Source organism: Lissotriton vulgaris, chromosome 5 (assembly GCF_964263255.1).
Source record: "Lissotriton vulgaris chromosome 5, aLisVul1.2, whole genome shotgun sequence".
In the NCBI taxonomy this organism is placed as follows: Eukaryota; Metazoa; Chordata; class Amphibia; order Caudata; family Salamandridae; genus Lissotriton; species Lissotriton vulgaris.
Window position 1 is genome coordinate 1,457,140,581 of NC_141693.1, and position 14,335 is coordinate 1,457,154,915.

The window sequence follows — 14,335 nt, forward strand, 5'->3', positions numbered from 1 at the left end:
ATTGTGCTGATCTTCTTGCTACAATGGAATTGCAGGCACATTTTCTGGCTGATGTGTCTTTTGATGCGGTATGTGCAATGGCTATCTTTTCAGAGACTCTTGTCAGTGACGGATCTCATGTCTGGTCTATTATTTGTCTGCCCATTTTGGCCCGCAATCTGTTTGGTTCTCATTCTCATTTGGATGACCTTGGTCACAAATGCTTCAACAACAGAAAACATTGTGCTTTTCCCAGAGAGATCAAAATATATTAAGGCTTTAAGATTTTCTAGTTTAGTTTAGTGCAGTGTCCACTGCAAGCATTGTCATCATATCTCATTTACTGATTCTCAGGTAAGTGGGAACTAATTAGGACGAAGATGTTGAGGACAGGCTTCCATAACTGTTTCAGACTCTCCAGTAAAGCCATCACATAGTCACTGACTACGGCAACCATTTAGCTCCTGATACAGTGGGAGGTATAATCCAAAAGTTTCTTGCTAATTGGCAGGAAGTCATTTCAGTTGCCTGGGTTCTGGTGGTTGTACAAGAATGGAACAAGATTGAATTCCTGAATCAGTGTTGCTAGCGGACTCCTTTGCATCAGTCCAAATTAAAACAAGACGTTTTCTTAAAATACATTTCAACATTATGAACAGGAAGGTGATATATTTAGCTTTCTAGAAGGAGTGGGGGCTTGGAGTTTTTTTATCATGTTTCTGGTGCAAAATATTTCAGGTGGATTCAGACGTCATCAATTTTAAGGGGGTAAGTCAGTTTGTTCTATCAATCCACTTGTAGATGAACACTTTCCAGGCTGTTATCCCAGAATATTAACTCACTGATCCTTCTGAAAGAATTTATTGAAGCACTAAGTTTAGAGAATGCTTATTTGAATATCCCGAACAGTCACCTCATCAAAGATTTGCTGTCATATTGCCTCATTTCCAGTTTAAGGTCATGAACTTTGGATTGAGATCTACCCCAGGAGAGATTTCCTATGTTCAGGTTCCAGAAGTAGTATTACTTCACAAGATGGGTATCAGTCTTCGCCGAGATCTGGGTGACTGGTAAACTCATGCACACACCAAAGGCCTAGGCAATATCTCATGTGAAGTTAGCGTAGCAGCTGTCAAACTCACTGGGGTTTTTTTCCAACACAAGTCAATCCAGGAGGATTTGTGTGCACGATATACAGTTCAGAGGATCTAGGTTTCAGACAGATGTGGACATGGTGCTCTGTGGAATGTGTCATGCAAACGTAACAGCTCTCCAGATTTTACTATCGACAAAGGCAAGGAGATGGATGCAAGTTCAAGGAGGCAAAGAGTTATGAGCGCTGCTATTTTTCCTTTGTTTTTCTCTGTAGGTCTCCACTGTGTTTGTGGATTCTTGGGTTTAACCTCGTGCGCGCTATTGGAATTATGCTTCTATGCTGAGATTTAAAAAAACCCATGTTACTTGACGAGCTGGGCTCGTCATCAGCGTGAGAGGAGGCTACACCATGACGAGCCCAGCTCGTCATGAGCGTGGAAGGGGTTAAATACACTTGGGTCCAGTATACCGGCTCATTCTCTGGTGGTGGGATGTCTAAAATGCCAATGTTGAAAAACAGTGTTGATCCCTGCTCATCTAGCGAGAGGGTTTCTGATTTTAGTTCAGGAACCAATTGTTTTCACCACAGATGCTTATGGGTACAGCTGGTGAGAGGAGCAACACTGGGTCGTTTCTCAAACCAGGCTCCTTGGGACAAGAGTTTAGAGGTTATTCCTCCAACTGAAAGGAGTCATCTTCTGTACTGTTAGACCTTCAGTTCTAGGGAAGCTCGATTCTGGGGGATATGGTGCTTACTTCAGTTTTTGGGTGCAACAGTTGCAAGGAATGGGCAGTGGAGGCTTTCCAGATATGGTTATGAGCATCTTGTGTTTGTGCGGGTAGTTCACATAAGAGTAGACAACACTCAAGCAGATTATGGATATCAGTGTTCCCCTATTCCTTGGAATTCCTTCTCTCACTGGAAATGCTCAATCAATCAATCAATCAATGCATTATAGAGCGCGCCACTCACCCCTGAGGGTCTCAAGGCGCTGACGGGAGGGGGGGTGATTTTACTGCTCGAATAGCCAGGTCTTGAGGTGTTTCCTGAAGGTGAGGTGGTCCTGGGTCAGACGTAGGTGGGTTGGGAGGGAGTTCCATGTCTTGGCGGCCAGGTAGGAGAACGATCTTCCTCCGGTGGTGGTTCTGCGAATCCGTGGGACGGTGGTGAGGGCGCGGCTGGTGGAGCGGAGCTGGCGGGTCGGAGTGTAGGAGGTGAGGTGGTTGTTGAGGTATTCAGGGCCCATGTCGTGAGCGCCTGGTATGCGTGGGTGAGGAGCCTGAACGTGAAACTTTTGCCGACGGGGAGCCAGTGCAGGTTTCTTAGGTGGGCAGATATGTGGCTGTGGCGAGGGACGTCGATGATGAGTCTTGAGGAGGCGTTCTGTATGCGCTGAAGTCGTTTCTGAAGTTTGGCTGTGGTTCCTGCGTATAGGGCGTTCCCGTAGTCCAGTCCGCTAGTGACGAGGGCCTGTGTGACCGTCTTTCTGGATTCGGTGCGGATCCACCGGAAGATCTTCCGGAGCATGCGCAGGGTGTTGAAGCATGAGGATGCAATGGCGTTGACTTGTTTCGTCATCGACAGCGAGGAGTCCAGGATGAATCGCAGGTTGCGTGCGTGGTCCATGGGTGTCGGTGTGGTGCCCAGCGTTGTGCGCCATCAGGAATCATCCCAGGCGGAAGGGGATTGTCCGAGGATGAGGAACTCTGTCTTGTCTGAGTTCAGTTTCAGACGACTTAGCTTCATCCATTCCGCGACATCTTTCATTCCTTCCTGGAGGTTGGTTTTGTCGGTGGCTGGGTCCTTGGCGAGGGAGAGTATCAGCTGGGTGTCTTCGGCATAGGAGATGATGTTGAGGTTGTGTTTGCGTGCGATGGCGGCGAGGGCGCTCATGTAGATATTGAAGAGAGTTGGGCTGAGCGAGGAGCCTTGGGGTATGCCCCAGATGATCTTGGTGGCCGCGGAGCAGAAGGGAGGGAGGCGGACTCTCTGGGTTCTGTTGGAGAGGAACAAGGTGATCCAGTCCAGGGCTTTTCCTTGGATCCCAGTGTTGTGGAGGCGGGTTATTAGGGTGCGGTGGCAGATGGTATCAAAGGCGGCTGAGAGCTCTAGGAGAATGAGTGCGGTTGTTTCCCTGTTGTCCAGCAGGGTCCTGATGTCGTCGGTGGCTGTGATGAGGGCGGTCTCGGTGCTGTGGTTGGCTCGAAATCCGAACTGGGATGGGTCAAGGGAGTTGTTTGCCTCGAGGAATGTAGGCAGCTGTTTATTGACGGTCTTCTCGATGACTTTTGCCGGGAAGGGAAGGAGAGAGATGGGGCGGAAGTTCTTGAGATTTTTAGGGTCCGCTGTGGGTTTCTTTAGAAGGGTGTTGATCTCTGCGTGCTTCCAGCTTTCTGGGAAGGTGGCAGATGTGAAGGAGTTGTTTACGACGTTCCGGAGGTGGGGTGCGATGATGGTGTCGGCTTTGTTGAAGATGTGGTGAGGGCACGGGTCCGAGGGGGAACCAGAGTGGATGGAGTTCATGATGTGAGTGGTGCCTTTAGTGCTGATGGGTGTCTAGGTGCTGAGGATGGTGGTGGGGGGCGTTGGTTTGGTGAGTGGTTGCAGAGTTTGGGTGCCGAAGCTGTCGTGCATATCGGTGATTTTGCGGTAGAAGAACGTGGCGAGGGAGTTGCTGAGGTCTTGCGACGGTGTGATGTCATTGTTGCTGGCGCTGGGTTTGGAGAGCTCTTTTACGATGCTGAAGAGTTCCTTGCTGTTGTGTGTGTTGTTGTCCAGCTCCTGAAAATGTGTCACAGGTTTGGCACTGCAGGGATAGATATTTTTGAAGAATTAGGCGATTCACTTCTACCAATGTTCTGCACTATGTTCCACACTGAGGCATATTGGTGGGTGGATGCTCTGTTGTGCTAATGGCCGAAGGGTCCACTTTTTGCATCTGTCCCATTTCCAATGATTTTCAAACTGTGGGCTCACCTTTTGAGATTGAGGCATTGGATAATATTGGTAGCTCCATTTTGAAAATATTGTTGTTCACTTTTCTATGCCAGATTGCTCCAGAGTGGATTATTCTAGTATATCCTTTCAGATCTCCTCCCCTTCTCAGGTTATTCTTCTGAGAATGCACCTCTAGATTTGGCAAATAAACATGAGGGATAATAAGGTTGAGGCTTTCAGAGGATGATGTTTGTGCTACTAACCTTCTAGGCATCTTGCCACTAGGATTACCATCACTGGGATTCTTCCAGAAATGGTGTAGGGAATAATCTGTAATCTGTGGGGAATGCAAACCAGCTCTGGTTTTACAGTTTCTCTAGGCTGGGTTTTCTTTTGAGTTGACTCCTGACACTTTAAGAGTTCGAAGGGTGGCTATCTGGGTATTTACTGAACCCTGGGTTGTTTGAACCCTACTGAGGCCTTGGATGTACATCATAAAAGGTTTGAGTTGGCTTATCTACCAGTCCGTGGGAGGGCGTATCTTTGGGATTTGCTCTTAGTGCTTTCTGCTCTTTAATCTGCTTCCCTTGAGCTTTGGCCAATTAATGTAATACTATGAAAAACTGATTTTTTTTTATTTACTTTGGCTCAGTTATTTCCAGTCTCTAAGTCTTTACAAATATTTAAAGCCATTACATTTGTTATTCACTGCACAATGTTGTTAATGCACCGATTTAATGGGCAGTACAACATAAAGCTGATAAGGCGATGCCGGTCTTTACTCTGCACATCAGAAGGGTGGAGGACATTACATCCGCATCCCTGATGGACAGAACCCCATCAGATTTCAAGATCACTATTTCTTCTGTACCTTCGGAGAACGTCTGCCATGCGATTCCTCTGAAGGCATTAAATGTTTGGTGGATGGCTGCCATACATCAAACGCCATGTTTAAAAACAAAAACTACAAAAGTGTGAGAGTGCTTTTGGAAAACAAATAACTACTGACCCCTATACAAGGGATTATTTTCCCTGGGTGTAGAGGACATTCAATTTGTTTTTGTGTTTATCACACTAGGTTTTCCCTGGTGGTGTCGGACAGCAAAAAAAAGTGCATCAGACCATGAGCCTTATAAAGGGTGAGTGGTGTGATGCCCTTACTCCGACAGCCGGCAGTCCATCTGGCTGTCAGAGGAAGGAGGCGCTGAAAGCTGACAGTCTGTCTGACTCTAAATAGGGCATTTCAAACCAGGAGCTTGGCTGACAGGGTACTTCATCACATTTGTGATGATATAGAGCACTGTGGGGTGCATTTATGAGCCCCTGGGTCACTTTTGCACCACCGGTGCATAACTTTTTGTGACTCACCAGTGGCATAAAACATGCACAATGTTGTGCCATATTTACAAAGTGACGCATCTAGGTAGATGCGTCACTTCGTAAACCCCTGCGCTACATTATAACTGCACCAGGTAAAATGTATGCAGGGTGGGTGTACCCCGCAAAAAAAGGGTCATAGGAGCGGCACAGCGAAATCTATGAGATTTTACTGAGCCACTTCTAGGACACCTATGCGTCAAAACCGTTCGCCTGCCTAATGGCAGGTGTAAGGGTGATGCAGGCCCTTTCACATGGGGCTTGCCCCATGTGAAAAGAACATTGCTGGAGTTGCATCAGGCTTCTTACACAACTCCAGCAATGCGCCACTTTTTGCACTGACAGATACATCAGTTATACTGACGTATCTGTCCTTCCTTGCGACATGATGCGTTATAATGTACACATGACGCATCATTGGTGCTGCAAGGAGGGTACACTGAGAAGTGGCGCATCGCTGCTTTCACCAGAGATGCGCCACTTCTTGTAAATGAGGCCCTGTGTGCGCCGAACTCTAAATCAGGCCCATATTATCAAACTACTACACAATGCCTTTTCAAGAATGAAGCCATAGGTTGTGTTATTGAAGTCCTCAGATTTATATATGTATTTTTGTGTGCCTTCCAGTTAGACAACCGGTAAACGAGAGCAGGACACAAGTCACTTTGGAAGAAACAAGGTGCCTACAGAAGAGTGCTGAGGGAGGCAGTCACAACCTAACTGGAGAAAAAGAGACTGATGTAGATCACGAGGAAGGTAAGTTGGCTGTAAAATGCACTAGAGATGCAGCTCATTAGTTCAAGCAACATGTCTCCAAACGTTCATTTACTGTTTGAAGGAGTGGTTCGCCATAAATTGGTGTTCATCTGGCCTTCCATGCTTAGGACCCTCCGGAGGAATAAGGGACTTATACCACATGCACAAGTTAGGGCTAACAGTCTGATACCCCTTTTTCATCATCACCCCTAGGAAAAACCAGGTTTGATTGAAAGGCACAACCATTTTTGATGATCATGTTAGGTAAATATTTGGATGGAATACACACAAAGTAAGTTACACAATACTGAAAGTTTTTCTGCAAACTAACAGCTATACCTGGACTGCTAAATGCTAAAAGGAAGTCATGATGTGTGCCATAGAAGCTTGAGTGATTGAAGCTTAAACTTTAAAAGTAATAATACTCTATAGTCCATATTCTGCATGGGCTGGCCAGTATGCCATCATCTGTCGCTCCTCCCCTCAACCTAAGGAGATTCCTTCTTATGAGGGCAAGGTTAGTAAATGGTGCCCTCAAAAATATCAGTTGGTGTCATTAGGTGACCCGGTTAGTTGATTAGTTGGATGATGACCGTTCCCACCAATCATACCCCTACCTGCAATGGGTATCTCATTGGCCAGAATCCTCCCTTACGGGTATCCTCTATCTAAGAACCAGCAAGCACACTTCTTTGCTAATTTTAATTAAAAAAAAGCTAATTCAACATTTGTTCTCAAAACACAAAAGGTGATTAAAAACACAGCTCATCTAGTTTGGGACCCTTTCTATCACCTTACAGACTTGAAATACTCAAGGGAAAATTAGCACCACCAACTGTTTAGTGTCAAAACACCCAGCGTGCAAAAATTCCTATGGTAAAGGACGATTTGAAATGATGAGCAGATTCAGTTGACAAGTCTGATGCACGCAGCATCTGTCATGTTATGTTAATAAAATGTCTAAAGTGCTCGAATACCCAGAGGTGTCTTGGCGCTGGAATTACAGACAAAAGAAAAATCCCAGGAAAAAATCCTACAGAGTGCTAAATGGTCAGGTTTTCAGGGGTATTCTAAATGCGAGAAGATTGGGTGCCTCTGTGATGGGGAGTGGCAGTGCATTCCATGCCTTGGTGGCTCCCAGCATGAAGTTTCTGCCAACGCGTTTCGTAGAACTTATAGTTTGTTTAATATGAATTGATGGGCAGTGAGAAACAGGCCATTGTAATAATCTAATTTAGCCATCACCAGAGGAGTGACAGGAGTTTTCTTGAGATTGACAGGGATAATAGGCAGTTCCTGGCACAAAAAAAAGGAAAAACGTATTAACTATCGGCCCCTCGGCTCCCCAGGGCCCTCATATTCTTTCCAATACTGAACGTTTACACTTTCCGGTGCGACTCGCTTTTGCAATGACCATCAACAAAGCACAAGGACAATCGCTGCAAGTGTGTGGACTAGATTTGGAGAATCCGTGCTTCTCACATGGACAACTGTATGTGGCCAGCTCACGCGTCGGAAAACATTCTGATTTATTTGTGTACGCACCAGACGGAAAAACAAAAAAAAATGTGTATCCACGAGCACTCTAATAAATAAACAGAATTAAAACAACACTTTAAAATGTTTTCCATATTAAAATGAATAAGTTTCAATAAAAATAACACAATGTAAATTGAATGTTATCATAACAAGTTTCCCTACATTTCCTTTCTTCTGAGATCGCAACAACGTGCGACGGATAAGCTAGTCATTGATTCATTTTTCATGATTCAATCCCTCTTTCCCTCTTATTTTTAATTAACAGTCATTCAGCATTCAGCCACTCTAGAACAGTCTTTGACCCCCCCCTATAAAGCGGTCAATTCTCTTAATCGATAAAAAAGAAAGTGTCCCCAACTCTTGCCACTCTGAACTTTGCAGCCAGAAGGGTCATTCTGACATTCCTAGTCAACTGTGTATATAAACTGGTTTCACCAACCCCGACAAAAAAAATGTTGTGCAAAATTATAACCACAATTTCTTGCAGCGTTGTATGCAATTTGAGGACTCATGCCACTCAACTACTTCATCTCTGTTCACCTGTCAAGATATTATTGTCACAGTTGACATCCTCCACTTTCTAAATCGTCCGACACAATTGCATTTCAGAATAGCCTTGTTTGTCAAAGTGACACGATCATTAGAAGGAGTCTCCATCCAGTGGTGTAGTAAGGATGCTGCGGGCCTTAATGCGAGTAAGGAAATTGCCTCCCCATCCTCTGGTTTGGCAGTGAAAAACACACCAATAATTGAGGGGAAGTAGGAACCCACTAGTCTGGGCAATGATGCAAATGCACCTGCTGTTCTGTAGATAATCTCTAATATTTACCTTCTCCAAAACCAAGTGAGGCAACAGAGTGAAAGGATAGACCCCATATTAATCCCTTTGCTTTTCATTTGTTAATAATAATGTTGTATTCCACATAGCTTAGCTCCCAGCACTCGTCTAAATGACTGCCTTTTTGCAGGCAGCATTGTATACCATGCTATATAGAGTCAGCCCTTGCACAAGATTAGATGGCCTGCTCGGTTCCTACTTTTTGAGGCATTTGATCACTCTTCTGTGTTTGTCCCTCACGTGGTACATAGCTTGTTAACCTTTGCTTTTCACTTGGTAGAGTGTGTTGCTCAACTGCAGAAGTTATGGAACTACTTTTTTCATTTCTTTACTAGTTTATCATTCTCTGGAGTGCATGTCTTTGTTTTTAAAGCAGGCCCTTTATTTTAATGCCCTTCTGACTCAATCTATCAATCTCCTACTTCCCTCCCCCCTGATCCTCCTTTGTGTAGACCAAGGCGCTAAGTAGCGGCCTTTGTGGTATGCAGGATGTTCCTCTTACCCTAGCTCTTCACTCCCATTGGTCCTCTAAGGCTGGTCAAATGATGGATGGAGGCCTTGGCGATGTCCTGGGTGTTGTTGCACTTCACTCTCTTGTGTTACCTCTCTCCATGGAGGTAGCTGTAGTTGTCTTGCCAGTACCTGAGGGTTTTTATTTTGTTAAATAATTTCTATTGAAGATGAATAACACATAACTAGAAATATACATTCGTCAATTCCAATGTAGATATGAGTGTAGATAAGTAATAACCTTACCTTTGATGAATTATGGATAAAAGGTTACAAGAAGTTATCATTTTTATAGTAATGTTCCTGAACAGTGACTACTAAAAGATACATAATAAAAAAAATAGGGTTAACAAATTATACTGGTATACAAAGAACATGTGTAAATACAAGAATGAATAGAATATGTAAAGAGAGAGGGTTCATTTTTTTATAGGATAGGAATAGAATAAAAGAGCAAAGAGAAAGAAAGGTTGAGAAAGAGTAAAGCAAAAGAGGAAGAGAAAGGAAAAGAGAAGAAAGAAAAAGGAGGAAATATGAAATATAGAGTTAGAAACTAAAACGATTAAGATTATCAAGATAGAAAAGTAGTGGAAGGTAGCCATAATAGATCAGATTTAATTTGTAAATGGATGGAAGGTTGAGGTACTGAAGCAATTCTATGTTCATCACATATTAAATTCCACCAGTACCTGAGGTTTTTGATCTCCTCCAGAATTAGCAAAGCCGATAGAGACCGGCCATGTTAAAAGTACAGAACACAATTAAAACATTGTTTTCAATATTTTCAAGATGGCTGCTGAATTGTGTGAAGTATACAAAGCAATGTTTTCATTGTTTTCTATATACGCTAAACATGGCTGGCAAAGTCCTCAGTGACACTCACTCAACATTGGCAAAATGAGCCCCTCTGGATAATGTTTGTTATCTTACTCCAGTCCAGGAACTGCCTTTGCTTGGATAGCTCCGTTCGTGATCCTCCTCCATCGGCACCCACCCTGCATTTTCTAAGTGCTGGGTATAATAAAAGCTTTTACTAAATGGAAATTAGTACAGCTGCTGCACTATTATTTTTTTGCTGGACACTGTTGTACCTGTTATGGGAGCATGACTTAAATATTCCCTCTTGCTAGCCAGACTGCTGATACCATTATGTTTATCACTGGGTTAAGAACATACACCTATTCCCACCTGATTCAAGGGGAGCCAATGAGAGACAATGAGGTCTGTTGGTAGAACAGAGACAAAAGTAGGGCAGAGAATAGGGCGGGAGTCATTGGTATAACAGTGGTTCTCGCAGCCCGAGCTCCAGGGCACTCTCTCTGGCACTGTGCACGGGTGGCGGGTCCCTGCATGATAGCTCCTAACAGGGTCTGGGGTGCCCCTTCTATGTACTTTGCAGGGGTCCCCCTACGGTTTTTATGCCACTGGCGTAGTAGTGGGCAAATCATCAATTGGGTTTTAAAGATCTCAAGGTATGAATAAGGGTTGGAGTTGCATATAAGGCACTCGGGCAGTGCTTGAAGGGCTGGCCTGACAGACCAGTGCATGGGCTGCTGCTTGGGCTGTTTGTGGAGCTGCTTGTTTTATTGTCTGGTGGGATGGATTTTACTGTTCATTGCCCCGATATTGAAACAAACATTGCCAGCAGAAGCTCAAATTTGTGCATCTCCTACAAATTACAAACACCAATACAGCTTTTGTCTTTACAAGTTGAAAACTGCCTCGATTTGAAAATGTAGGTTACTTTTTCAGCTATCTGATTTGCTAATGGAGGCCATGTTCTATTTATTTGGTTCCCTGGCCTATTTTCTAACCCAGTTCGATGCAAGCCTTATGTGATAAATAGGAGCAATTTAGGTGCAATTACATGGCGTTGGTGGTCGGCTATGCAATTTCTGGCACAAGTAGCTTTTTCCACCATATTAGGAAAGCAGATTAGTGGATGTTGTAATTTGTGACAGAAATATTTGTGCCTCCCCTTGTAAATAAGTGAATGGGCATTTAGCTAAAGCATTCTGTTCCACACAGACCCCGACGACTGTACATACTTAAACACTCCCATAAAACAGATCCCTTCAGCAGAACTAATACAAACTGAGAGGCATATTTACAATGCCCCTGTGGCACTTTTCTACCCCCGGAGCATCACTTTTGTAGCGCTCTAGAGGCGCAGGGTGCCAGCCCATATTTACAAGGCCACACAAAGCCACCCTGCGTGGCTTTTCATGGATTTTGAAATATGGGGTAAGGCAATGCCCTACTCTGTGTCGAAGGGGCATTCGATGGATGTTGCTGCCCCAGATTTGTGTGCAAAAACTAATGCTTTCCCAAAGCAGACGTAACATCCTTGTTTTTTCCACTTTCAACGTGTGCTGCATAATGCAGCGCACATAGAAGGAGGAAAACACCTTCTCCTTTGTTTTTGTGAAGCAAAATGTCCTTTCCTTCAAAAAAACAATCATGCCAACAATTCAGACAGCCTTGCACCATGGTGCAAGGGTGCCTGAGTAGGTGCATAGCTGCAGTTTGTGCACCTACAGAAAGGACAATATGCACCATATCTTGTAGATATGGTGCATTCCTCCCCTTTTCTTTTGACATAGCACAGCACAGCTAGAAGCACAGTCCTATGCCAGAATATTGTAAATATGCCCCTGAATATTGGCAAAGCAGTCTTATGACAATTGCATTTGCTGCTCCCTCCATTCTCAGAATTCTTATAAGCTGTTTTGAAATTTAAATAAAAACATGCTCCTTTACTTGCTAGCTTTAAACCGCTTTAAAATACAGCAAGGGACAGAGTTTTATATCAAGTCTTAAAAGATCCATTGCTAAATTGGACGAACCAGAATGTATATTTGCCAAACCATTAACACAAGCCTTCCAGCTTCAGGAAGTCACATTACATGGGCCATAAGCTCATCCTGCAGCGGGTACAAGGTCTGCCTCTTGGAAACTGAGACGGCTCATTATCGGGGAAAGAGATAAGGGACAAAACAAAGTGGCAGCTATAGGAAGAAGATGCATGTTTGTCTAGGAAATGTTTCACTACTTGCCAATATGATGATGACATTTTATGCAGTGGGCACCAGTCCTTGGGTGATAAGACTGATAATGCAGGCTCATCACAGAGAGTGAAGCAAGGACAACGTGTCAGATGGTGATGACTTTTATTACTGCTCACCTTGATAAGACATTATCCACCCAGCTCTTCTAACATAATGTAGTAAACACACCGAATAGAGAAGATTACGCAGCTAAGGTTTATTGTGAATTGAGTACATGGCTGTGGAGAACCAAGAAAGCATGTCCACTCCACCAGTACAAGAAATGGAGTAGAGTAACTTCCAGTTTTCAACATAAACATTTTCAGAACAGTTGAACTGTCTGCTGGCGTTCCTAGCCTACTTGGCGAACCAGCAGAATGTTAAGCTTACTCAATACAATATATGTGAGATTAACAGTGTATGTGCAGTACTACAACATTATACAGGAGAGTACCTCAAATAACATTCTGCGGTTGGGTGTCTTTGTAGAGTGAATGGACTATCGTTCCCTTTTGGCACAGAAAATAAGCAGGAAAACGAGATCTATAACATGTACTCTTCATGTTAAACTGTACCATCGTGACAACATTACATCATATTTCTGTATCTTGGTTCCCTTTTCTGGCAAAAGTGAGACCACTTAGAATTTGTGTCCCTCACAAGGTTAAGCTAATTACAAAATACAAATGGTATGTTAACACATTTCTACTTCTTTCTCTGCAGTTTCTAACGGTTTGATGGAGAAGGTGAGTCTTGACACCTACATGGAGGCAGCCGCTGGTCTTGATCTGTGACCTATGGTAACCAATGTCCAAAAATAAAAACAATGAACCCCTAGCCAGACAACAGCACCCTACTGTTCTAATCTGTATTTGGCTATGGCACCACCTGTGTGTGGGAAGGACCAGATGTCTGTTGGCAAAGAATAAAACTCATGTCATTCACTTGTTCCGCCTTACCAGTTGGATTGGCCTAGACCTGAAAGAGCCCCAGTGGATAGTGAATACAAAGATTATCTCCATTCCTGCAAGAGATACATATTATCATTTTATAGATATAAATTATCTGGATTACAAAATATATAAAAATTAACCACAGGTTACTTTGATGAGTTGAAATATTAATTTGTTCGCATTGTGAGCTCGAGGTTTTGTCCCAACATGAATTGAAAACGGGTAAATCAAAGTTCAAGCAAATGTACAGGAATGTCATTTCATCCGCAATGGTCTATTTGTGGTCAAGTTAATATTGCCTTGGAAAACGTTTCATGTTTTACCATAAACACTCTTATCGTTTGCAAAATTTGGAAGTAGTTTGGTACAAAATGTGTCCACTATTGTCGCAGAATGTGTGACTGAAACGTTGTGCATATCTATGGTTCAAGGACATACCAAAAGAAGGCACTAGGTCATGGAACGAACGCAAATGAATCGTATTTGGATATTTCACTTCGGTATGCAGATACAATTTGAAAGCTGGTACACCAGATGAGGTTAAAAACAAAAAAAACAGTCGCTGACAAGGCAGTAGCCAGAATTTTTACTAAATCTCGAAGCACTCCATGATGATATACCAAAATAAAAGAGGAATTAAAAGAAAGTGATCAAAAAAACAGGAAAGCAATCCCTATTCTCATGTCCGAATTGGAACCCCAAATCGACCAAGCTAAAAATATTCACACCAGCCCTACTAGGCTTACCAGAAGGTCTGGCAGGGTCCAGATAAAATCAAATCACTTGCGATGTGCAAAGTATGAGTACCTGTTTCTAGTTTAAAAACTAACCTTAAGCTTAAGGGAAAATAGTATCTCTAGGGGATAGCCAATCAATCAATCAATCAGTGACACTTATATAGCGCGCTACCTACCCGTAGGGTCTCAAGGCGCTGGGGGGGGGGGTGGAGGGGGGGGTGCCGCTACTGCTCGAACAGCCAGGTCTTCAGCTTCCTCCTGAAGGAGAGGTGGTCCTGGGTCAGGCGCAGGTCGGTCGGGAGGGAGTTCCAGGTCTTGGCGGCCAGGTAGGAGAAGGACCTTCCTCCTGTAGTTGCTCTTCGGATGCGGGGGACGGCGGCGAGGGCGTGGTTGGCAGATCGGAGGTGGCGTTTGGGAGCGTAGAAGTTGATCCGGCTGTTGAGGTAGCTCGGGCCTTGGTCGTGTAGGGCTTTGTGTGCGTGGGTGAGGAGGCGGAAGGTGATTCTTTTGTTGACGGGGAGCCAGTGGAGGTCTCTCAGATGTCCGGTGATGTGGCTGGTGCGTGG

General features: G+C 44.0%; 1 protein-coding gene across 1 annotated transcript in view; it reads left to right on the forward strand.

Moving 5' to 3' along the window:
- LOC147712743 (polymeric immunoglobulin receptor-like) overlaps window positions 1-13,684 on the forward strand; it is a 260,657-nt gene extending 246,973 nt beyond the window's left edge. The window contains exons 11-12 of the mRNA XM_086920372.1: window positions 6,017-6,145; window positions 12,803-13,684. Coding sequence (XP_086776498.1) covers window positions 6,017-6,145; window positions 12,803-12,873 — 200 coding nt within the window. The 3' untranslated portion in view covers window positions 12,874-13,684. The remainder of the gene's footprint in view (window positions 1-6,016; window positions 6,146-12,802) is intronic.
- The last annotated feature ends 651 nt before the right edge of the window (window positions 13,685-14,335 follow it).